The 26781-nt window shown below is 44.6% G+C and overlaps 1 protein-coding gene across 14 annotated transcripts in view; it reads right to left on the reverse strand.

Annotated features, from left to right (window-relative positions):
* The window catches only part of MYCBP2 (MYC binding protein 2), a 414953-nt gene that overhangs the window by 142956 nt on the left and 245216 nt on the right, over window positions 1–26781 (reverse strand). For all 14 annotated transcript variants that reach the window (XM_073347199.1, XM_073347148.1, XM_073347171.1 and 11 more), the window contains 4 exons: window positions 10447–10496; window positions 4900–5072; window positions 4316–4460; window positions 94–306 (listed from right to left, as the gene is read on the reverse strand). In XM_073347199.1, the coding sequence (XP_073203300.1) occupies window positions 94–306; window positions 4316–4460; window positions 4900–5072; window positions 10447–10496 (581 nt within the window). The remainder of the gene's footprint in view (window positions 1–93; window positions 307–4315; window positions 4461–4899; window positions 5073–10446; window positions 10497–26781) is intronic.

Consider the following 26781-nt stretch of genomic DNA (forward strand, 5'->3'; position numbering starts at 1 on the left):
TTTGCAGATCTTTGTATTCACTTGTATATAGTCCTTTTGTTTTTTCACATGGAGAATGGTATAACTGTCATTGCTTAAACGACAATAATTTACCTTCATCATTGTAATAGCAATGTAGCGAGCTTCTTTCACTATCATAGGTTCATATGAAGCATCAAGTTTTGGTGAAGGGTGTCCTCCAAAAGTCATATCAGTGCCAGAGGAAGTGGGTGCTGCAGGACTGCCTGGTATCCGTTGGAGTTTTTTCAGTTGTTCTTGTTGCAAAGATGTTTTTTTCTGTGAAACAGGAATAGCCTTGACCTCCACCTGCCAAAATGCAATAAGAGGTGAAAAGATGATTAAAAATTTCTATTTGTTTTGTCCCTCATTTCCATTTTCATATTATTTTTAAACTACTTACAATCTCACCCCTACATTCCCACTACCACTTTCCTGAAATGCCTTTATTTCCTCCTCTACAAATTCTACATCTCTTATTGAGTAACTCTTCCACTCTGCGTAGTAATGGTTGGAGCAACCTCTTCAGCAACCCCACTTGGGTCTAAAAGCCTCTCACCCCAACAAGGTCTCAGCCCCACCTCACCTCACTCCAGGTACCTGAATTTCTGACAAGTACTATTTGCTATGCAACTTTCAGATGAAGAGTAAACAAATAATCTGGAAGATGAGTTGATTTTTTAGTATTTAAGCTCTAAAACAATTGAGTCCAAACCAGCACTGATTATAGTGCCATTAATCTGAATTTGAATATGTTAAATGGGAGTTTGGCTTGAATGGGGAGTGTTGAATAAATGGATACCCATGGACACCTGCAGTCAAGTTAATTTAAAACATCAGTGATTTTAATACGCTCAGGTAAGGAAATCACAATGAAATTAAAAATCCAGAAATTACTTTGGCAGTAGGGATCAACATTTCCTTTTCCTGATCACTGGTCTAGGACCACTGCTTTCAGACAAGTTTCCTAAAGTGTTTTTAAGACTCACTTCCAGGAGTCTACAACCACAAACTATAGATTGATCTGAAAGATAAAAACTTTCATCTGTGCCATCGAGTTATGCACATGGCTAATCTGAATCTCATGTGGTGTTACTGTTGTGGCCTTACCTTCCCATCATCCATCTATCTTTACTTTATGATACCCTCAGTTATCATATCACATAGGTTTAGATTGTAAACTCTTCAGTAAAGACCCCATGTATTTCCTGTTTCTTTCTGAGCCATGCTGTTTCTGTTCTGTACCTAGAACAATTTGGGGATTCAGTAAATAAAAGTCCTGAAAACATTTGTACTAGTCCAAAGTGATACTGGGATGTTAAAATGTAGATGAAACCTGACTTCAATTTTTTTTGTTAATTTTGAATCTCTCTGAATAATTCTATTGCAATTACGTAAACGTTAATATTTGCACAATTTCTCTAGCTCCCTTGCACAGGAATTCTGGGAAAAAATTGGGTTCCAACTGCTGCTGTCACAAGCAGTTTTGTATGCCAGGATTTATAGATGCTGGAAAGGGCAATTATTAATTGGATGGTGGGAAAAATCCATGTAAACAAAGTGGCCCGTTTTGAACAGTTGACAAGAAGGTGTGAGTATCAGCTTCTCATTAGAGTCTGTTTTTGAAATTTTTTTATTGAAGAATTGCCACTTTTAAGTCTGTTATTGAGTGTCCAGAGAGACTGAAGTGTTCTCCTACTGGTTTTTGAATGTTATAATTCCTGATGTCAGATTTTTGTCCATTTATTCTTTTGTGTAGAGACTGTCCAATTTGGCCAATGTACATGGCAGAGGGGCATTGCTGGCACATACCACATTGGTAGATGTGCAGGTAAACGAGCCCCTGATGGTGTGGCTGACATGGTTAGGTCCTAGGATGGTGTCCCTTGAATAGATATGTGGACAGAGTTGGCACCGGGATTTGTTGCAGGGTTTGGTTCCTGGGTTAGTAGTTCTGTTGTGTGGTGTGTAGTTGCTGGTGAGTATTTGCTTCATGTTGGGAGGGTGTCTGTAAGCAAGGACTGGCCTGTCTCCCAAGATCTGAGAGAGTGAGGGATCGTCCTTCAGGATAGGTTGTAGATCCTTGATGGAGAGGTTTTAGTTGGGAGCTGTAGGTGACGGATAGTGGCATTCTGTTACTTTCTTTGTTGGGCCTGTCCTGTAGTAGGTGACTTCAGGGTACCCTTCTGGCTCCGTCAATCTGTTTCTTCACTTTAACGACTCCAATGAGAAACTGCAGAACTGGAATTAATTTGCAAACTGGACACCATCAAATTAGGCCTGAATAAAGACTGGGAGTGAATGGGTCACTACAAAAAACTAAATTTCCTCCTGCTGATACTCACACCTTGTCAACTGTTTGAAATGGGCCACCTTGTTTACACTGCCTCATTAGCACTACAAAAGTGATTTCCACCCCTTATCAACTGTTGAGAATAGCCCACTTCCACCTTAATTGAATTGGCTCGTTAGCACTGACCCCCCACTTGGTAAGGCAATTCCCATCTTTTCATATGCTGTGTATTTATACCACCTGACTGTATGTTCCACTCCATGCATCTGATGAAGTGGGTTTTAGCCCACAAAAGCTTATGCCCAAATAAATGTATTAGTCTCTAAGGTGCCACAAGGTCCTCATTGTTTTTGGGGATACAGACTAACACGGCTACCACTCTGAAACCTGAGCGACTATATAGGTTCTCTAACTACGGGATCCTCTATTTAAAGTGTGGGTCTACTTTCAGAAAGCAACTCTAAAAATGGCATGCTCATAACTTGCTGATTTTATATGACATGTATTCACTTTACATGTAAAATACTATTTTAAGAACATAAATACATAAGAATGGCAATCATGAAGTGATTCATCCCATCTTTCAGTCTCAGCATCAAGCAGTCAGAGGCTTAGGGATATCTGGAGCATAGGACTGCATCCCTGCCCATCTTGGCTAATAGCTATTCATGGACCTATCCTCCATGAATTTATCTAATTCTTTTTTGAATCCAGTTATAGTTTTGGCCTTCACAAAATCCCTGGCAACGAGTCTCACAGGTTGAATGTTCATTATGTTAAGAAGTATTTCTTTTGTTTGTTTTAAACCTGCTGCCTATTAATTTCATTTGATGACCCCTAGTTCTTGTGTTATGTAGAGGGGTAAATAACACTTCTGGAGTCACTTTCTCCACACCAGTCATGATTTTATAGACCTCAATCATATCCCCCCTTAATCGTCTCTTTTCCAAGCAGAACAATCACTCTTTTTAATCTCTCCTCAGACGTAAACTAGTCCATGCCCTTAATCATTTTTGTTGTTCTTCTCTCTATCTTTTCCATTTCCAATATATCTTCTTTTAGATGGGGAGACCAGAGCTGCACACCAGTATTCAAGATGTGGGCATACCAAGATTGATATACTGGCATTATGATATTTACTGTCATCTTATCTATTCCTTTCCTAATGGTTTCTAGCATTTTGCCAGCTTTTTAGACTGTCACTATACACTGAGTGGATATTTTCAGAAAACTACCTACAGTGACTCCAAAATCTTTTTCTTGAATGGTAACAGCTAATTTAGCCATGACCATTTTGTATGTATAGTTGGGATTACGTTTTCCAATGTATGTTACTTTGCATTGATCAACATTGAATTTCATCTGCCATTTTGTTGCCCAGTTTTGAGAGATCCCTTTGCAACACTTTACAGGCAGCTTTGGACTTACCTATTTTGAGTAATTTTGTATCATCTGCAGATTTTGCCACCTCACTGTTTATCCCTTTTTCCAAATCATGTACGAGTATGTTGAACAGCACTGGTTCCAGTACCAATTCCTTTGGAACACTGCTATCTACCTCCCATTCTGAAAACTGATAATGTATTCTTACCTGTTTCCTGTCTTTTGAAAGAACTTCCCTCTTATCCCATGACTGCTTATTTTGCTTAAGAGCCTTTGGTGAGGGACCTTGTCAAAGGCTAACTTCCTAACTTGCATGCTGAAAGTTGGTTCTTTTCTTCTTACACATCACCACCAATAATAAAGATCATGCAGGCCAAATTAGGTCCTTAGCCATACCTGCATAAATCCATTATAGACTAGAATGATTTAATCTGGATAAAATGGGGTTGAGCAAGCGCAATTAACCGCATAATCTAGACATAGTGGTGTTGCACCAATGTAAGAAAGTCCCACAGACTACCCAAATTTCAGAATGCCACTTTCTGCACTAATCAAGAATCTTGTGTGTGATATCAACCAAAAATGCTGACAAATTTACTGCAGGATGAAAACAGCCAAGAGTTCTAGTTCATACACAATTACCTTCATACTGGGAACGTGAACAATATCTCCATACTGGTCTTTTGTTTGCACGGTAATAGTAGTTGGCCAACCACATCGTATGTCATCCTTGTTTAGGATTAAAGATGTCTTCTGAGGATCAGCATATGAATCTGGCTGAAGCCATCTAGAACAGAGCAAAGTTAAAAAATATTTAACATAACATTAGAATGTTTTGTACTACCTTCTAATCATAAGACAAATACAGAGACCTAACAAAAAGCCTCTAGTCATACTTGTAATTAAGGAGCAAAAACAGAGTCAAGTCTGAAGTAATTAAATATTTTTCATAATGACCGTATTAATAAAAACCCAAGGCCCAAATTAACAAGGCCTTTCTAATATACAGATACCAATAAAGGGCACAGTTATAAAAATGTATTACTACAGGATAAGCAAGAGGGCTAAAACATGTAGTTTTCAAATTCCAGTAATTTGAAACATAAATAAAACCATGATCCTAAGCAAAACAATACCTAGAAATGGTTTAAGTTCTATATTTTGCTACCGTGGTTAAAAATGAAAATAATGCAATAATAGGCTCATTCATACAGCGCACAAATCACCTTGCAAGCCGTCCACCACTAGACCCTGGTACACAGACTATGAAATCATCCAAAAATGACTGTTCGTTGCTTTGCATCTGAAGTGGAAGGTTTCCTTCAAGAGCTTCTAAGATGGTTGGTGAGTGAGACAGTGCCAAACCTTTTCCAAGAATGCCTGAGTGAGATTTACACACCTTTAAAAAAAAAAAAAAAGATTTTCAGCTAAACAAATCTCTTACATGTTGATGTTTTCAATTATGTGACAACACTGGTAAAAACAGATTTTTGGGGTAGGATTCCACTTCACCTGGAAAGCAGGACACCATCTCCATACTCTCAATGACAGTACAGTGATCATGGAAAATGTCTTCTCCTTTGCACACAAGGAGGAAGGCCTTCTCCTAACAGAAACAGGGGCTGCAGCAGTGCCAGTGTGGACCCAGGGCTTGCAGCAGAGTCAGTCACCAGGCAACCTAACTAGTACAGCTGGCCTGCAGTGGGGCTACCTAATTGGCTACTCCGCCTGACTGGTTGGTTGAGTCTGAAGACTGATTCCAACCCAGAAGTAGCAGCAGTCCAGCATTTGCCTATAGCTGTGACAGTTCCTGTGCCTACTTATTCCCAGCCTTGGACCCAGTTTGCCTCACTGCAAGTAACCCGGTTCTGACCCTGGGCTCTGGTTCCTGACTACAGCTCTAACCCTTGGCTTTAACACCTGGCCACTGACTCCAGATCTGATCCTGGGCTCCAATTCCTGGCTACTGATTGCTGCTGTAGCCACCAGATCTTATTCCTCCTCTAAACACAGGGCACAACTGGGCTTGTCACTGATGCCTCCTCTGCTATCTTCTGTTCTATAAGGGAAATCTTGATGGTTTGTGTCATCTCAAAAGATAAACCCGCTTCAGGGCCTGGGGGAGAAGTGCTGAGAGGAGGAAAAAAAAAAAAAGAGGTAGACTTAACCCTCCCGGTAGAAGAGTCCTCTTCACTTCCAGGAGAATACTGTAAGTAGCTCTTCTACTTGCTTCAGTGAAAATGTCCCAAAACAAATTAAGTAAGGGGCTCGAGATACAGCCAATGGAGAAGAATCCATCTTAAGGAACTTATTTTTGATGGGATACAATATAAAAAATCCCTTCTAGGGGGAAGAGAGAAGCTGGATAGGCCAGGGAATTGCCCTGTATCCAATGTCCCACCTCATAAGGTGGCTCACCTCCTCCCATCTGAATTCCTTGTCCTTTAACTGCTCTCTTCCTTCCTCCCATATGGAGGAGTGTGTAAGAAAGATGAGAGTCTGAAGAGTGCAAGAATACTCCCCTTCGTGCGAGTGACTAAGGAGCTCAGAGCAGTGGAGTACCAGAGTACTGTTGCACACCATTCACCAGCACTGTGCTAATACAGGCTACCTCTGTCCTTCTTTAGTGGCCCATACAATGGAGGACTGAAAAAAAAATGCTGCAGCCAAGGCATGGTGTCATGATCCTGGGGGTCATCGTACTCCAAACCTCCACCCAATGGCTTACGGGCATCAGCTAGAACTGGAACTCCCTGAAGCTCAGCTCAGATAGAAGGTTCCAACTGGTGAAACACTGGAGCTCCTGAATGGCCGGCTCACCCTACTTAAGTTGGAAGGAGGACGTAGTCTTCCATACAACTGGGCTCCACCCTCCTTTGGCATGCTCACCCAGTGCTACCCGCACCCGTCTCCTGACCCTGACCTCCTGGTTTCCTGATTAAACATGATTCTTGGTATCTGACTCTTGCTTCCTGACCTTTGATTCTGAACCCCAGCTTGCATGAGCACCCGGTCCCCAGTCCTACGCTAACCACTAGGCTTGGCCATCTACATCCCAGCACTGAAGGGCATGACTTGTTCTTCCTGAACTGTTTCTTCTCCTCTAGGTTTTCCCCTATTTTACCATCCTGGTGGCTGAAGAAGATTCAAGGCCCCCTAAATGGTGCAAATCTATGGCACTAGTTACTTCTCCGCTGTAAACCTGGAAGCAACGGGGGCATCTGCCTGCAAAAAACTCAGAAGGGAGGGAGATGATCATTTATCCTGATTTGCCATCAGCTGTTAGCTACACAGAAGGTAAGCACACAACTCAGCCACCTGTGTGAGTTAGTCACACCAACACTACTCAAAGAAAAATAATTTTATATCAAAAATATTATATTTAATAAAAATATAAGTAAGTCACAGCTCCATTTTGCAATATTTATGTTTGAATATATGTTCTGAAAACTTTACTATAATGAGTGCTTAATGTAAATATTAAACAGATAATAAACACTTCCATAAAATCCTTTTAGCTTTCTTCTAAATACTATCGCACAAGTAGTGGGATGCCCTCCTTTTGTCCATATTCTCATATCTCCCCCACCCCCACGGAAAACATTCCAATCAATGAGTGTGCCCCACAAGATAATTTACTTCCATATAATATGACAATTTAAATCAATTGGTAATAAATACTGCTTCTCTTTATGAAAATGAGACCCCAGTTCTAACAAGTAAATAGAAGCATGGCTCCATGTAAGACACTATGGTTATGTCCACACTGCAATTAAACACCCATGGCTGGCTTGTGCAAGTGGACTTGGACTCACAGGGTTTAGGCTATTGGGCTGTTTAATTGCAGTGTAAACATTCAGGCTCAGGCTAGAGCCCAGGCTCTGGGACTTGACAAGGTGGGAGGGTCCCAGGGTCCAGCTTTCAGCCTGAGCCTGAACACCTACAATGCAGTTAAACAGCTTCATTGCCCGAGTCCCACAAGCCCAAGCTGACTGACACGGGCCAGTCATGGGTGTTTAATTGCAGCGTACATATACCCAAAATAAACCAATAGGGGACAATGGACCTATCTAATGGCTGTCAAATGATAATTTGGGCTCATTATTGACCTATGTTGTGTTCAAATGTAAACCTTAAAAGGCTTTGTATCCCACTTATAGGTCAAATTCCTTCATCCCATCCCTGTCTTTCAGTAAGACTATATTTCATTTCAGACTACCTCCCTCTTAATACAGAGAACTAACCATCAGAAATAAGATAATACAAAAGAATCACTATGCTAAGTCAATCAGCTATTAAGAACTACCAAAGGATGACTTTAGTAAAGCTTTTGATATGGTCTTGCACGACATTCCCATAAACAAATGAGGGAAAAGCAACCTAGATGGAGATACTATCAGGTGTGTGCATAACTGGTTGGAAAACCGTTCCCAGAGAATAGATATCAGTGGTTCACAGTCATGCTGGAAGGGCATAATGAGTGGGGTCCTACAAGGATCAGTTCTCGGTCCGGTTCTGTTCAATATCTTCATCAATGATTTAGATGATGGCATAGAGAGTACACTTACAAAGTTTGCGGAAGATAAAACACTAGGAGGGGTTGCAAGTGCTTTGGAGGATAGGATTATAATTCAAAATGATCTGGACAAACTGGAGAAATGATCTGAAGTAAATAGGATAAAACTGAGTAAATACAAATGCAAAGTATTCCACTTAGGAAGAAACAATCAGTTGCATACATACAAAATGGGAAAAGACTACCTAGGAAGGAGTACTGTGGAAAGGGATCTGGGGGACATAGTGGAACACAAGCTAAATATGAGTCAACAGTGTAACACCGTTGCAAAAAAAGCGAACATCATTCTGGGATGTATAAGCAGGAGTGTTTTAATCAAGACATGAGAAGTAATTCTTCCACTCTACTCCATGCTGATTAGGCCTCAAATGGAGTATTATGTCCAGTTCTGGGCACCACATTTCAGGAACGATGTGGACAAATTGGAGAAAGTCCAGAGCAGAGCAACAAAAACAATTAAAGGTCTAGAAAACATGATCTATGAGGGAAGATTGAAAAAAAATGGGTTTGTTTAGTCTGGAAAAGAGAAGACCGAGATGGGACATGATGATAGTTTTCAAATACATAAAAGATTGTTACAAGGAGGAGGGAGAAAAATTGTTGTTCTTAGCTTCTGAGGATAGGACGAGAAGCAATGGGCTTAAATTGCAGCAAGGGAGGTTTAAGGCTGGACATTAAGAAAAACTTCCTAGCTGTCACAGTGGTTGTCATAAATATAAAGGGAAGGGTAACCACCTTTCTGTATACAGTGCTATAAAATCCCTCCTGGCCAGAGGCAAAATCCTTTCACCTGTAAAGGGTTAAGAAGCTAAGGTAACCCTGTTGGCACATGACCCAAAATGGCCAATGAGGGGACAAGATTCTTTCTAATCTGGAGGGGGTCGGGGGGAACAAAGGGTTTGGTCTGTCTGTGTGTTGCTTTTGCCAGGAACAGATCAGGAATGCAACCTCACAACTCCTGTTAAGTTAGTAAGTAATCTAGCTAGACATGCGTTAGATTTCCATTTGTTTAATGGCTGGTAAAATAAGCTGTGCTGGATGGAATGTATATTCCTGTTTTTGTGTCTTTTTGTAACTTAAGGTTTCACCTAGAGGGATTCTCTATGTTTTGAATCTTTTTACCCTGTAAAGCATTTACCATCCTGATTTTACAGAGGTGATTCTTTTACCTTTTCTTTAATTAAAATTCTTCTTTTAAAAACCTGATTGATTTTTCACTGTTCTTAAGATCCAAGGGTTTGGGTCTATGTTCACCTGTACAAATTGGTGAGGATTCTTATCAAGCCCTCCCCAGAAAAGGGGGTGTAGGGCTTGGGGGGATATTTTGGGGGAAGATGTTTCCAAGCGGGCTCTTTCCCTGTTCTTTGTTTAAACGCTTGGTGGTGGCAGCATAAGGTTCAAGGACAAGGCAAAAAAGTTTGTACCTTGGGGAAGAATAAGCTTAGGGGGTCTTTCATGCAGGTCCCCACATCTGTACCCTAGAGTTCAGAGTGGGGAAGGAACCTTGACAGCAGTTAAGCACTGGAATAAATTGCCAAGGAAGGTTGCAGAATCTCAATCATTCAATATTTTTAAGAGCAGGTTAGACAAACGTCTGTCAGGGATGGTCTAGATCATACTTAGTCCTGCCATGAGTGCAGGGGACTGGACTAGATGACCTCTCGAGGTCCCTTCCAGTCCTATGATTCTATGATGACAAGATGTATGCCTTCCTACTCTTCCTCCACCAAGAGGCAATTTCTCCAAAATATCAGTCTTGGAAGAATTCACTTTCAAAAATGACTAGTCTTTTTGGGTGCTTAATGAGACAACTTGAAAGAGCATATTTTTCAAAGGCCGAGTGCTTAGCATATATTTTTGAAAAATCAGACCCTTCTGAGATGTCAAGTTGGGCACATACAATTCAGACACACAAACATCACTATTCACTTTTGAAAATCTTATCCAGAGCTCTTAATATCCACCCAATCATGTTTATACCAGTAAATAATGAACTACTATGACCCAGTAGCTTGATTTAAGAGCCTTTTCATTGAAGGTTTCAAAAGCAGTTTTACTGTGTTTACTAATAATGGGTTAGCTTCCTTCATACTGCCAAGATCTTCCAAACAGGTTTCTTCTCTGGCAATCAGCAAAAAGAAAGTGACAATGGAAGTTAGCACCAAAATGTCTTACGATGTTAAAAGCAAAGCTATACCTGCAACGCAGCCTCTTCAAGAATTTCAAGATCTTCTTCAAATTCATTAGCTGTTGTACAAATAAACAGAAATGCATATACGGTTAATATAAACAAAGATAAATCTACATACTTTCAGTATTTTAAATTTGGTTCTAATTCCATTTAGCAATGCATTTTATATTAACCTTGTTATGAACCTAAAAAACTTTCCTCATTTTGCTCAGCCCAGCCATGTGAAAATGTTCGAAGGTTACACAGCACTTCTTAATGAACAGATAAAATATTATTTTCATGCAATACTGTAAACATGCAGTATGGTATAATTCAGTGTACAAACAAATATGACACTAATTTATATAAAGAAAAAATTATTCTTATATCTTTAAATATATTTTCTCCAAAACAGTATGTCTGGCAATTCTGTGCACATGGATAGGTGGTCTACCTTCCAGTGATTTTGGAGGCAGTTAGAGCTGACTTCCAGATGGCAGTAGTTAGGACCCATCCACCAAATGCTCCTCAGAGGAGCTTATACAAATAACTGTTTTAAAAAAACATAATAATGCTAGCCAATTATTAATTATTTTGTAAAAATTAAATCCAAATGTGTTCAATGTAACTGTATTCCATACTTCTTTCTCAGACACAGTTCTAAACTTTGATTCCAGGGTGGCCAGAATTCACAATCATGCTGTTTTAGAGAAAATAAATTTACAGGGAAGGAAAACATTTTTCTACTCTTTCCAAAACATGTCAGACAATTCTGCACACACAGGATGTAATCACTAGTGAGATAAGAGAGGAACAGAAAAAGAAGGACTCAAGTTCTAATGCATTAAAAATGTCCACAGATGTAGACACCTGTATCAGAAGCTAAATCCACTCAACGTAATCAAATAATGAATAACGTTCATTCAATATACTGATCCAGGCAATTGTAGCAGTTTGGTATGATACTTGCTTTTTTATTTTCTTTAATTAGTGCAGGTGCTGTGTCTGTAGAGGATATCATCATTAATCTTGTGGAGTGCACCTTCTTGATACCTGCTGCAAGAGCTTAATATAGTGGTGGGAAACCTGCGGCCCGTCAGGGTAATCCACGGGTGGGCCACGAGACTGTTTGCTTACATTGACCGTCCACAGGCACGGCTGCCCGCAGCTCCCATTGGCTGGGAATGGCGAACCGCGGCCACTGGAAGCTGTGGGCGGCCATGCCTGTGGACAATCAATGTAAACAAACTGTCTCGCAGGCCGCCAGCAGATTACCCTGACAGGCTGTGTGCGGCCCATAGGCCGCAAGTTGCCCACCACTGTCCTTATAGTGCTTCTTGTATGCTTTAGATATGCAAATGAAAAGTGACCTGCAAAAAGGGTCATTAGCCACTTTCTCCTTGTGTGAAAAAGCACAAAAGAGAAATGTGGATTTCTTACATATTTAAGAGTTGATGTATGTTTTAATTAACTGTCCTTCTCACTTCTGTGCAGTGCTATTATTTTTACTTCAGCTACATGACATTGGACAAAAGAGTGCTATCTTCAGGGCCTTGTTGAATGTAGATGTGACCTTAATCAGGAAGTATTCTGAAATCTTCTAAACCATCCTGTCCGTGAAATGTACCGTATTGGTCCACTACTGATAGTCAAAACTCAGACATCCTAATTCCCCCAATTCTGCCATCTTTCTACATATATCTATCTATCTTTCATCACCATAGTCTTACAGTCATAAATGGATTTTATTCTCACAGCCCTGCTGAGGAGGTAGGGAAGTACTATGACAATTTTTTACATGGGAAATTGAGGCATAAAGTAGATGAAATTACTTGCCCAAGATCACACAGGACACCTGTGAATGGCCAGGAATTGTACCTAAGGTCTATTGAGTCCCATTCCAGTGTCTTATACACTAGACTTTCCCTTCCATCCCACCTTGGACACTATGGTTGTTACCTTAACAGTTAAAAAAGCAGAAGGATGGGGAGTGCAATGGTTTAAAGAGAGTACTACTGAGATCCTGCAATTCCAGATTTTTCTTCTGTTGTAGACACTTATCTCAGCGGATTTAAACATTATTGTTGCATGTTTTCAAAATGCAGATATTGCTAAGGAAATGTGTTAGTATTCCTGTGCTCACCATACGTTACTGAATAAAGGAAAACCTAGAGATGAGGGATTTAAAAAAAACCAAACCAACAACAATTTCACAAATGGTTGCCTAAAATAAGCATCCTAAATCCATACTTAGACATCTGAACAAATGGCCAAATTAAAAAAAAAAAAAAAAAAAAGACTTTGCTCTCTGGCCTATTCCCCTAAAAAGGGAAACTCTCTAATTGCTTAACTTTTGCAGGGAAGAGGAAGACGTGACCCATCCTTCTCTCAGTTCTCTCATTTTCATATTTATATATGGCAAATTAGGAAAAAAAACAAAAACCCCACAACTCAAGGCAGGTTCTTGTCATCAGGGATAAAGGGAATAAAATTATTGTTGTAATTTTTACTTGTAGGAGGCACTCAGAATAGAGAAATGGGAGCCACATAAGAAATTAGATAAAGATAGTTCAGATATCAAGGCCCTAACAGTGGGAAAACAGAATAATTTTGGCAACAAGTTTTTTCCCCAGTGACAACTTGTTCAGAGCTTGTCTTCACTACCGGGGTAATTTGATCTAAGTTTCACTATACTACAGCTATGTCAATAACGTAGCTGGATTCGAAGTAGCTTGGGTCAACTTACCCCAGTGTCTTCACTGTGCTGAGTCGACGGGAAACTCTCTCCGGTCGACTTACCTTAATCTTCTCGGGGAGATGGAGTACTGGGGTCGACCAGAGAGTGCTCTGCCGTCGATTTAGCAGATCTTCGATTGCAGCAACAGCAATCTCCCCGGTAGTGAAGACAAGCCCTCGGGCACCTATCACTTTCCTGGATAGAGGATTTTTTTATGCAGCAGGGGCTCAAACCTACTGATAAATTGTCCTGCAGGAACTGTAACAAACTACAGATTGAAGGGTTATGGCAATTCATTTCCTATTCCATAGGCCAATACTGAGTCCAAGTTGTATTCTCAAATATACTATTGATACATTAAAAAAAGACAGTTACTTCTGGTGTTCGTCAAGATGTATTGCTCATGTCTATTCCACAACAGGTGTGTGTGCTCGCCACATGCACCGGTGCCGGAAGTCTTTCCCCTAGCAGTACCCGTATGGGGGGAGCACCCCCTGAAACCCCTGGAGTGGCGCCTGCCTGGTGCGGTATAAGGGGACCTGCGCGCTCCCCCCACCCTCAGTTCCTTCTTGCCAGACAACTCCAACAGAGGGGAAGGAGGGCGGGGTGTGGAATAGACGTGTGGAATAGACATGAGGTAACTGTCTTTTCTTCTTCGAGCGATTGCTCATGTGTATTCCACAACAGGTGATTTCACGCTATATCTGTTGGAGGAAGGTAGGAGTTCACAAGTTCCCAGGATGGAGGACAACCCTGCCAAACCCGGCGTTATCCCTGGTTTGGGGAATGATCACATAGTGCGAGATGAACGTGTGAACCGAAGACCATGTGGTGGCCCTCCAAATGTCCTGAATGGGGACATGGGCCACGAAGGCAGCCAATGAGGCCTGCGCCCGAATCGAGTGTGCCCTCACAATGGGTGGCGGGGGGACACCCACCAGCTCATAACAGGAACGGATGCACAAAGTGATCCAATTGGAAAACCGCTGAGTGGACATCGGCTGGCCCCTCGTGCGCTCAGCCGAGGTGATGAACAGCTGCGAGGACTTTCTGAATGGCTTGGTCCACTCGAGGTAGAAAGCCAGAGCCCGCCGCACATCGAGCATGTGAAGACAGCACTCCACACTGGACGCGTGAGGCTTGGGGCAGAAGACTGGTAAAAAATGTCCTGACCCATGTGGTAGGCGGACACCAGCTTTGGGAGGAACGTGGGGTGTGGGCGGAGCCGGACCTTGTCCTTATGAAAGACCGTGTATGGTGGCTCGGAGGTCAGAGCCCTGAGTTCCGAGACTCGCCTGGCAGAAGTGTTTGCAACCAGGAAGGCCACCTTCCACGAGAGGTGAGACCAGGAGCACGTGGCCAGTGGTTCAAACGGGGGCCCCGTGAGACGAGCCAACACCAGGTTTAGGTCCCACTGAAGGACCGAGGGTCTAGAATGCGGAAAAAGATGGTCCAAACCATTAAGGAACCAGCCAGTCATAGCATGGGAAAATATTGTGTGCCCTTGCACCGGCGGATGGAGGGCCGATATGGCTGCCAGGCGCACCTTTACTGATGGGGGCGCCAGACCCTGGGCCCCCAGGTGGAGGAGATAATCAAGGATAAACTGGATCGGGGCAGCCACAGGGGAGACACCCTGGTCCGCCACCCACCTAGAAACCCGGGACCACTTCACCAAATAAGCACAGCGAGTGGAGGGCTGTCTACTTTCGAGGAGGATGTGCTGAACCTGTTCTGAGCACGTCCTTTCCTCTCCACCTAACCACTGAGCAGTCACACCGCAAGGTTGGGATGGAGGTGGCGGCCCTGGTCCTGAGAGAGCAGGTCCGGGCGGAGCAGCAACGGCCATCGCAGAGCTACTGTCAGGCCCGTGAGGGTCCCGTACCAATGCTGCCTGGGCCACGCGGGGGCAGTCAGGAGAACCCAGACCTTGTCCGTCTTTATCTTCTCCAGGACCCTGCTGATTAGAGGGAATGGGGGAAAGGCATAGAGAAGCCAGCCTGACCAGGACAGGATAAAGGCATCGGAGATAGCGCCCCTCCCCAAGCCTCCCCTGGAGCAGAACCGGGGGCATCGCTGGTTCTGCCAAGTTACGAATAGGTCCACTTGGGGAGTTTCCCACCTTCGGAAGAGCCTGTGGGCCACTTCCAGGTGGAGGGACCACCGTGTTGCAAGCAAAAGTCCCTGCTTAAGCGATCCGCCCTCTCATTCTGGGCAGCCGGTAGGTGGAAGGCCTTCAGGTGGATGTTGTGGGCTATACAGCAGTCCCATAGCCTGAGGGCTTCATGGCAGAGGATAAGGCCTCGCCTTGCCTGTTGATATAGAACATGAGGCAGTGTTGTCCCTGAGGACCCTGAATACCTTGCCCTCCAGGTGCGAGCAGAAGGCCATACATGCCAGCCGCACTGCTCTAAGCTCCTTTACATTTATACCTAGCGTCAGGTCTTGAGCCAACCACAGGCTTTGGCTCTGAAAGTTCCCCACACAGGTCCCCCAACCCAGGTCCGACGCATTGGACACCAGCTCCAACGACAGGGCCCTGTCCCTGAACGGGACCCCTTGGAGCATGTTGTTTGGGGCGGACCACCACCGTGGAGATCTTGTCCATCCTGTCTGGGGCCTGGGAGAACTTCGAGGCCAACCAGAGCTGGAGAGGCCACATCCTGAGTCTGGCGTGATGGACCACGTACGTGCAAGCCGACACGTGACCCAAGAGCTGCAGGCAAACCCTGGCTATTGTCACTGGGAACCTTTCAGGGTCTCGAATCTGTCTGATGGGAGAGGCGCCCTGGCCAACGCTATGTCCGGGAGCGCCCCGATAAACTCCATGCGTTGGACTGGGACTAACGTGGACCTGATGTTGTTTACCAACAGGCCTAAGGTGGTGCATGTGGTCAGGAGGAGAGCCACATGATCCCTCACCTGCAACAGGGAGGTGCCCTTGACAAGCCAATCGTCCAGAAAGGGAAATATCTGGACCACTTGCCGTCTGAGGTAGGCCGCTACCACCAACATGCATTTTGTAATCACCCTGGGGGCAGTGGACAGACCAAACAGGAGGATCGTTACTTGGTAGTGATTCTGTCCCACCATGAAACAGAGGAAGCACCTGTGCCCCTCAAATACGTTGATGTGAAAGTACACGTCCTGTAGATCGAGAGCAACGTACCAGTCCCCGGGATCCAGGGAGGAGATGATGGAAGCCAGGGAAACCATGCGGAACTTGAGTTTCACCATGTACTGGTTCAGACCTCGCAGGTCCAGGATGGACCTGAGCCCCACCTTGGCCTTTGGGATAAGGAAATAACGGGAGTAATACCCCTTGCCCATGAACTCCTCGGGCACCACCTCTATCGCTCCTAGTCCTAGGAGCCACCCCACCTCCTGCTTGAGCAGAGCTTCGTGTGAGGAGTCCCCGAAGAGGGACAGGGGCGGGGGGTGGTTGGGCGGCGAGAAAGTAAACTGGAGGGTGTAACCCCAGAAGATGGTGTTGAGGACCCATTGGTCTGAAGTTAGCCGCAGCCATTCCGGGAGGAAAGCACACAACCGGTTGGAGAAGGGAAGCTTTATTGGGGGTAGATCCCTGATGAGGACTGGTGGGATGCCCCCAAGTGTCCCGTCAAAAGTGCCTTTTCCCCGCCTGCTTGCCCTTGGAGGACCCAGGCTGGGGGGCAGGCCGAGACTGCCGCTGAGGGCGTCTTTTAATAGTCCCGCTGCTTCTTATGGGCAGCCTCATACTTTGGGAGGGCGATCTGGGCGGGAGTCTGCTGCGGCTTGAACTTAGGTTTTGCAGGAGCCAGGAGATAGAAGCCCAGAGTCTGGAGGGTCATGTGGGAGTGTTTCATGCCATGCAGCCTTGTATCTGTTTCCGCCGCAAACAGAGCTTTCCCGTCAAACGGGAGATCCTGTATGGAAGACCACACCTTGCTGGACAGCCCAGAGAGCAGGAGCCATGACGCCCGTCTCATGGACACCACAGAGGCCATGGATTGTGCGGCTGTGTCCACAGCATCCAAGACTGTCTGCAGGGGCGCCCTAGCAGCCGCTGCCCCTTCCTCCACTAGCGCCTTGAACGCCTTCCTATTTTGGGCAGGGAGCCCCACAGATTGAATTTGTACCTGCCCAGGAGAGCTTGATGGTTTGCCACTCATAACTGGAAGCTCGAAGACTAATAAATTTTCCTTCTGAAAAAGTCCAGTCTCTGAGCGTCTTTGTTCTTTGGGGTCGGGACTGGCTGACCCTGCTGTTCCCTGTGGTTGACCGACTCGACCACCAGGGAATTGGACGCTGAGTGGGTATACAAGTACTCACGCTCCTTAGTGGGTACAAAGTACTTGCGTTCCTTCTTAGAGATGGGGCCAATGAGGCCGATGTTTGCCACAGGGCATTTGAAACCTTAGCCACTCCTTCATGGAGAGGCAAGGCCACCCTACCCGGTGCCGACAGGGACAGCACGTTAAACAGGGAATCTGGGGGCCTTGAGATGGAGGCTTGCTGCCACCATCTTTAAGAGTTCTTGATGGGCCCTGAACTCCTCCTGTGGGGCAGAGCCACAATCACCTCCTCTGGGCAGGGTGAGAAGGCTGGTGTGGTGCTCTAGGTATCAGCTGGCACTGGAGGATCCACCACCTGGTCCGACTCTAGGCACAGTGCCGAGGACGTATGTCCCACCGACTCCTTTCTTGGGGATCTGGGGAGGGAGGCTTCCGAAGCTCCAGCCACTGAGCGAGCTCCCACCGGGGGCTGCGCCGGAGACCACGGTGCCCACTGGTACCATTGGGCTGGCAAAGACACTTGGTGCCACTGCACGTGCTGTGGCACCGGCGGGGCTGGCTGTTTGGGTTGGCTGGCCCATCAAATGACAGCTACGAATGGAGGCTGAGCTGGCATAAGATCTGCTACTGTTTCTGGACCGGGAGAAGTGGCGGTGCTGGGATCTACGACGGCCCCAGGACCGCGATCTCAATGTGGAGGATTGGTATTGATGGTAACAGCTGCTCCGCGAACGGCCTCGATGGGCAGACCCATGACAGTGAGACACCGGTGATCGATGCCCGGGGCTGCAATGTCTTGGCTGAGACTTGGAGCGGGAGTCTGAGCGGGAAAGGTGTCGACTGTGCCGTAACCAACTGCAGTACCTCCTCCGAGACGAGGATCATTGGCGACGCCTGCCGTGTTCCTGTCGATATTCACTCCTTGTGGACAAGTGGTGCCAAGAGTCCTGGCCAGACGGAACCCAGCCAGACAGTCTTGTCGGTGTCGAGGGCGATCCACATGGACTCTGCCCCAAACGGTCGCTGGGTGGTGAATGGCATTGGGAATGTTCCCTCAACCGAGACCGGTACCGGGCCGGAGGTGACTGTGGAGATCCCAGTGGTGGCTTGCCTCTGGAGCATGGGGTTGACATCGGTGGCACTCTGGGCACCGGCATGGACATAATGTCTTGGGCCGCCTGGAGGGCTTCAGGCGTGGATGGCATCCGGACATCCAGAGAGGCCTGTTCCGAAGGGGCTGGGCTACTCTGCTGAATGAGAGTCGAAGGCCTGGGGCCCAGTGGGGATCGAGGACTGCCCAATATGGGCCTAGCCTCTGTCTCAGACTTCCCTCAGTGCTGCTGCAAAGAGGGAGTCTTTCTGGCCCTCTTGGCGTGCCCGGTATTCGGAGAGTGGCGCTGACTGATTGATGGCACCGGAGGGTCGCTGCGTACCGACGCCGCGGTGCAGGGTACTGGTTCGGAGTGGCATGCCGGAGTCGGGGTCAGCATCAACTACATCAGGATGGCCCACAGCCTAATGTCCCTTTCTCTTTTGGTCCGAGGCTTAAATGACTTGCAAATCTTGCACCTTTCGCTGATATGGGTTTCTCCCAAACAGCACAAACAGTCTATGTGCGGGTCACGTCTTAGCATAGAACGCCTGCAAGAGCCGCATGACTTAAACCCCGGGGCACGAGGCATGCCCCGTCCCGGGCTCACTGACTAACTAAACAGCTAACTAACTACAGATACTCACACTGAACGAACAAACAGTTCTGGGGACAAGCTACAGCAAAGCTGGAGCAGAGTAATTCCGACGCACCTTCACTGGCGGCAAGAAGGAACTGAGGGTGGGGGGAGTGCGTAGCTCCCCTTATACCGTGCCAGGCAGTCGCCACTCCAGGGGTCAGGCGCTCCCCACCTACGGGTACTGCTAGGGGAAAGACTTCTGGCACTGGTGCACGTGGCGAGCACGCACACCTATTCTGGAATACACATGAGCAATCACTCCAAGAAGAAACAAGAAGCAGACAATTGTTAGTCAAAATTTTCCTTGGAGCAAATGTGAACACACATACAAAAGTAGCTGGGGTCACATACACCTCACTGCATCATCCATTGCCAGAGTTCCACTGTCTCTCCTTCCAGACCAGCATTAATTTGCCTTCCTGTTTGGGACTGACACAAACAGGTCCATGCTGAGCTCTAGTAGTGAATCATCCAGCGGAAGGTCATATTGTTCACACTATTTTCCCCTTGACTTGTGGACTGTCTTTAGCTACACCATCTTTAGTGACCAGAAGTGAATGGAATGGAATTTCTTTCATATTCAGTTGATCTGATGACCAACAGTGTAAAGAAAAAAAACCCATGAACTCAGATGATCCAGGACTGGATCCCAATCATCAAGAATGAACCACGATCCTTAGGTGAAACTTTACCTAGAAACATAGTTCTATTCATGGGATCACAATTCCTTTAAATTAATAGCCAGGATCGGATGGAATTAGCTTCTGTAGAATTTGATTTGGTTAATCTGAGAATTTATCAAATCTCTCAATTCAGAAAAATTGATGTTTGTGTCACTGTACACTCCTAAAAGGAGTGCTTATACTGCTCTTCTTAATGTTGATCACAAAACTGTTTTGGTTCAGGCAGCAACTAGCTTGCATTCTGGATCACCCATTCTAATGCATTCCGATTACATCATCTAAACTATTACTTTTGTGAATCCCCGGGTTCTTCTAAAGGGAGTTTTCAACACAATCACGTAGATCAGTAAATATTCTTAGGTGTTTACACAACACAAGGCTGGACCTTTCAGTGGTGATGGCTCAGGCTATAACTGAATCAGAGGTATTTTCTGTATCCTAATTTGAATGGAACATGAACAATCATCTACTCCAAGTCAATTGAACAGGTGAAGTCCCTCCCAGAGGCAGAACAGTGAAAGGAGAACTTTGACTGGTAATCTGAGAGTTCAACTACTTGTTGAGTGCCTTAAGATCCATTACTCATTAAATTGCTTAATTCTTTGTGACCAAACAGAGAAGAGGACATTCCAAAGAAAGTTAAGAAGAGTGAACAGGCTGGATGGCTCTTAACTTCAATAAAGATGTTTAGGAGGAAGAGTGTCTTCACATTTCTGGGGATATCCTGCTGTTGTGGACTGAAGGAATGATATTAGTGGTTCAAGAAACACTCCAAAAACAACTTTTGGAAATGTAATAATCCAATTACATCCTCCTTAAAACCGTGAGAGGCAGCCACCAAATAGGAGAACTTGTACTCAGATTTACAAGCCATTTATTTTGTGGTCTGCAATTAGAGAGGTATAAGGCTTGTATTTTTATTTTGCCTTTCTGAATATATCTTCTGCTTTAGGATCTGAGTTTGACAGCCTTGGTCTTTCTGAGTGACTAGACTGCTGCTGATTCTCCTGAAATTGATTATCTTCTGTGAACTTGGCTGAAGCTAAAAGTTTATGTAGGGTGTCAGTTATCCAGATTTGTAGATATAGGTACCTTCACATCACTTTGTTAGCTATGGAACTAAAGGAATATTTGAACAAGTCCATGGACTTGTCTGTGATAAATGCTACAGCTAGTTGAGAGACAGGAACCTGTATTTGTGGGAAGTAACTTCCCTGAACTCCATAAACCAAGTAACAACCACCCTGACAAATCATGCTCATGTTAAGGTGACATGAAGAGATGCCAATGACAACCTGTAGTTCTGTCTCAAGGTCACGTCTATCTTCTTGTCTGGTTTTCCTAAACAAGAATTCTCCTCTCCTGCATGATTATGTTATACTTTTTGTGGACTTTCATTGCTGCATCTAATGAGGCATTTCAAAATGTTATTCCCCCTTATTTGCTACCATAGTATTTAGTAGGTTTCCCATTTTCTTCTTTAAACTCTGAGTAAACTATAGCCTGCAAGTAGCTACATATCATCTCTCTCAGTTTCAAGGCCAAGAGCCTTGATCACCTTTAAAATGGTCTCAAATTATTTGGGGACAGGGTTAAGGTGCTTGCTTGCTCCTTTTTGAGTGAGCCTTTTTCTTAGGCTACTGTTTTGCTCTTTTTATAGATTAGTCAGTCTTGGCCTCTCAACAGAATCAAGTGGAACTGCAGAGCTAGACTGCAAGCAGTCATACCTATTTGTTGTCTTTCTAACCTAATCAGTAGTACCAACTTAGGACAGGTGGGAGCATCAGTACAGATGACAGGTGAACATCTAGATGTTTTAATTACATTATTATGGAAGTACTTATTTAAATTTGGGACTCTCTAAGTCAAGACAGTTAATTATGACTTCTGGTTTTGAAGTTCACATCCAGTTGTTTTTGCTGAAGCTGCCGTCATTCTCACAGGCAGTTACCTACCTGCTTGCTTCAGGCAAAAGGTTTTCTATAAGAATGGTACATTTCTTACCTGATAATTTCCTTTTTGATAGCAGCTTCTCCCACAATTCTGACACGTATGAGCTATTCCCTTCCTATCTATAGTTTGTGAGGGCAGTTCAAAGCTGTAGCAGAGCCCACACTAGCCATGCCCCCCTCTCCAGCCTTCTGCCAGATAATTCATTCCAAAGCTGTGTAAAAACTGGCAGAGTATGACTAGTAAGGATAATTTCAGTGCCAACCTATAAAAAATAGACTATGTCCTACAGGCATTACTAACAAAATTAAATTATGTCCCCTTCACCAGGAAGCCATCAAGGGAATGCAGAATTCTGGGAGATACTCCTAGCAGACAGGAAATTATCCGGTAAGAAATTTGGCATTCTGAGGCTGAGCATCTCCCACAATTCTGATATGCATGGGAAGCAGCGAGCAGTGAACATAAGTAGAGAGGGATAAGAAAAACAGAAGAGATAAGGAAGACCTCCCAGAGTTAATTGTCTAAAATGCCAGAGCTATTACTGGGCCATCCCCTGCAGCACTTTCCTGCCAAAGGAGACCTCTGTAGAGGACACAAAATCCACTTTATAGTATCTAAAAAAAGGTATTAACCAATGCACACATTGCTGTCCTGCAGATCTTAGGAGTGGAAGCACAAGCTCTTTCTGCTTGAAAAGTCACCATAGATCATTGTGGAGTGTGCCCAGATGCAATCTGGAACACACATGCCTGATGCCTTATATGCTTTTACATTGCATAACTTGACCCATCTAGTAATGATAGCTTGAATAGCTTAAGCCCTTGGTACTTCAGATAAAAGGAGGGAAAGAAGGAGCCTGATCTTTTTGTCTATTAAGTACACTTGACAGGTATCTTTAGAGCTCTTCAAACATCTAAACTGTTCCACAGCTTTCCTGTCAGGTGATACGGCTTTGGATAGAATGAAGAAAAGACTCTCTCCTAGCAAGCATCGAAAGATGAATTCATCTTAGGCAGCAACAGCGTTGGGACTCTTAGCACCACCTTGCCATAATGAAACACATGCATGGACAAAGCTGCCAATTCAGAAACATGTAGTAGATGTGATGCTGACCAGAAAGCAGGTTTCGATGGATCGGTAGAATAGAGATACCGATATCAGTGGCTCAAAAGATTGCGTAGTTAGGACTTTTAACACCAATGGTAGGTCCCATTTAGGAAAGATTGGTCAACTGCAGCTTTAGCTAGTCTGGCTGTTCTAAGAAATATGTATTCCTGACAGTGTTCTGTCAAGGAACAAGAGGATCCTGTGAATAGGACACTACTTTTAGCTGACACCTGGCACACTATGAGGCTGGGCTGAAGTCTCTTGTCAATGCTTTACTGAAGAAAGTTCAGGGTAACCAGGTGTAACAAATATATAATAATTCAGTAAGGTTTATCCAAGTCTAATATCTTTGAGGTCCATTCTGTTAAAAATGCAATTGTTTGTGTTATTGTGAAACTGTATGTAACCCCTCTAAGAGGAGGGGTATGCTAATGTAATTCCTCCAGTTATAAGCTCTTTGAACCTTCACCCTAGGGAAGGGACACATTATTTTGCTAATTACCTAGTCACAGTCTCTTCATAGGCTCAAACTGGATTCTCTAGAGAAAAGAAGACAGAGAAAGGAAGTTGGGATAAATACACGAGTTAAACTGAGTCAGAGCTTTTGTTCTGATTCAGAAAATAGACAGGACCTCTAGTCCACAAAAGGCCACAATCGTTGGGGAAAGGACTTCGGCCTACTGGGGCCCCATAAGACTGGATTCTGATTCTGAGCAAAGAGAATGAGGAACTTGAAACCAAAGAAAAACCTCTGGGGTGTGGTTTCGAGTGGCTGCTCCTGCCAGAGCCCATGTTGTAAGGGGTAATCTTCAGTAAGCTTATTAGCCTGCATGTAGGTAGGTTCTTTTTTGTTTTTAAAATGTTGTCTCTGTAGTGCTTTCACCTTAAGAATAAAATATGCTTTCTTAGAAAAAAATCTGTGTTGTTACTTATAACTGTTGGCAATTACATTGTTATTAGTTTCTGAAAAGAATGTAAACAGGACTGCTTAGGCAGACTGACTTTTGCTGGGAATAACACAGTGAAAGCAGGGAACTGGTCAGCTGGAAATAACCCTGCCAAGAAGGAGAGAGATGCAGGTCTCCACCCAAGAAAGGCAAGAGCCTGAAGTGTGAGAGTGAGTGTCCTTGCTAGACCCATGAGGATCCTTGGGATTTTTGTGTTCTTGATACCACAAGCAAAACATAGTTCAAATAATGAAGTAGGCCTTTAGTACTGAAGTTCTCCTGGAGGAAAGTAGTGGTCCAATCACCTTGGAGCACAGTCCTTGCATGACTAATATATCCCTCTCAATAGACAGGTGACCAGATGTAGACAGTCAGGCTCTGGATAGAGGAGTGGGCCTTGATAAAAGGATGCTTGATCTCACTGGTTGCTGCAGTGGTGACTCCAGTTGCAGTTCTATCAGACCAGGAAACCATGGGCTCCTTGGCCAGTGCAGAGCTACCACTATCACTTTTGCTTTTTCTCCCCTTGTCTTCTGGATCACATTTCCTAGAAGTAGAAAAAGGGCAAGAATGCATATAGCAGGCCTTATGGGAATCTGTGCAAAAGAGCCTCAATCCCCAGATTTGGAGTCTGCTTCCCCCAGGAAGTACTTCAGCTGCTTTCTGTTCTTGCAACTGGCAAATAGGTCGATGCTAGATCAATCTTCTGCAGAATCAGAAAGACGACTTCACAGTCTAGGCAGCATTCTTAATCATTGACTGCATCTGCTGAATGAGTCTGCCTTTTGTTTCAGCTCTTCTTTTATATGTGTATTGTTCTTATGGAAGGTAGAGTATTCTCTACCCATTTCATTATCTCCATTCACTTCCTCTCTCCAGTAATGCTCCTTGATGGTTGATGTAAGCCACAGTGGTCACATAGTCCAGCTGGACCAGAACATGCTTGCCCTGTAGGTAGTTCTGGAACCTCCGTGGAGAGCTCCAACAGGCTGGTGTTCTGGTTCCTTTCCCCAGGGTTCCAGGTGCCTTGCACTGTCCTGTGCTCCAAATCCTATCAGGTTGGCATCAGTTGTGAGTTCCTATGGATCTGGAAGGCATACGGGAAGACCCTCCGAGGACAATCTGAGAGAGTTCAGCACCTGAACTCCAGCACCGATACCTGATCCTCCAAGGGTTCCATACTTCCAAGAGAAAGGATTGGAGGCACCTGATATTGGACCCTGCCCATGAATAATTCCTATTTATGAAACCAGAAGGACTAGTAGCTGTAGACACTGAACTATGGTCAGAATTGCACACTTTACAAACACGGATATCAGTCAGATTCTGGATCCTGTGGAATCTGTACAGTGATGGCTAGATCTTTGCCATGGAAGTATATTTCCACTCCCAGGTGAACTACTTTCGTGGAGGGAATCAAGGAGCTCTTCTTAGTGTTTATCATAAATCCATGTGCTTGAAGCAAATCCAGTGTTTGGATTGTGGCACTCCTTGCTGATGTTTTGGTCAAAGCTCTGACCAAGAAGTCATCTAAGAATGGATAAAGGTGAGTGCACTGAGATCTGAGTCTATTATTACCACCAGCATCTTGGTAAAGAGCCTTGGGCCTGAAAAAAGGATGAAAGGAAGTGCTTGATACTGGTGGTGAGCCATGCTGTAAGTAAGTCTTGGCAATCCGTGGTGGAATGGTCATATGGGAATGTGGAGATATGCATCTGCTAGCTCCATATAAGCAAGGAAGTCCCCTTGGGACACGGATGCTCCCACTGAAGCTACAGTCTCCATCGGGAATCTTATTTTCTTCATCCATTTGTTGACTCACCCGAGATCCAGAATGGGTCTAACTTCCCCTCCCCTCCCACTCATGCACGCTTCTGGACAAGGAAGAAAATGGAGTATGGTCTCAATCTTTCTTTTGTAGGAACTCTTTTTATTGCTCTTATATGCAGGAGATGTGAAATTTCATTTAACACCAGCTCATATTTGATGGAGTCACTTCAAGGTAGAGGGTGGAATGGAGTGGGGCCTTTAGTTTGAGGGAGTATCTGTGACTCTCTACCTCTTTCACCCCCTTGTCTGTCATTGATCAAGACCATTCTTCTGGAGAAATGGAAAATTCTGCTTCCTAGATTCAGGTCTCAGTAGAGGCACATTTATTTGTTGTCACAGTGGACTCAGAGGTGGTGGTTCCATCTCTGGATTTTCCACCCAGACCTCATTTCCAGGGTTTTCTCCTCATATAACTGTCGTCTTTCCTCTGGTACTTTTGTGAGAAGGATAGACAAAAGCAGGGTTTTTCGTCTGTCCTTAGAGCACGGCGGAGAGGGTCCATTTCAGTTTGGCAGCACTTTCTGCCATTATTTTGTCTAGTTTCGTTCCCCACAGAAGAGAGAGCCTGTGAATTTAGATGAGCAGATAATCTATTTGGAATGAGCATCAGCCTTCTAGGGGTGAAGCCATATGTGACATCTAGCTGCTGAGCTTTCACCTTTCTGTCAGTTGGCTCTTTGGGAAAGACATCCCATTCAAGCAGGTTTATCGTATCTTTTGCTAGAAATGCTATTGCAGCACTTATCTTTGGTATATCCGTCACAGCACTTTTTGGCTCTTGCAGCTTGTGATGTCTAAACGCATGCCTGCGTATGCATCTACCTTTATAGGGATTTCCTATAACTCTCTGATCACATCCTACAAGGATGGGCGAATCAGGACTGCTGTCCCAGGCGGGGATTTAAAAAGCTTGTCCTCTAGCACCTGCTCAAGTTGGACATGGAATATGGATGCAACCTTTTTGCACAATTTCAAACATAGCAGGAGGAAAAACAAAAACAAAAACAAAAACAACCCTTGTTGCATTTTCTTCACATCCTGATCAGGGCCTGAATGACAGCTCCCTTTCCGCAGTAGAGGAGGTGATGTCTGAGTAAGAGG

Source organism: Lepidochelys kempii, chromosome 1 (genome assembly GCF_965140265.1).
Source record: "Lepidochelys kempii isolate rLepKem1 chromosome 1, rLepKem1.hap2, whole genome shotgun sequence".
NCBI classification, from domain to species: Eukaryota; Metazoa; Chordata; order Testudines; family Cheloniidae; genus Lepidochelys; species Lepidochelys kempii.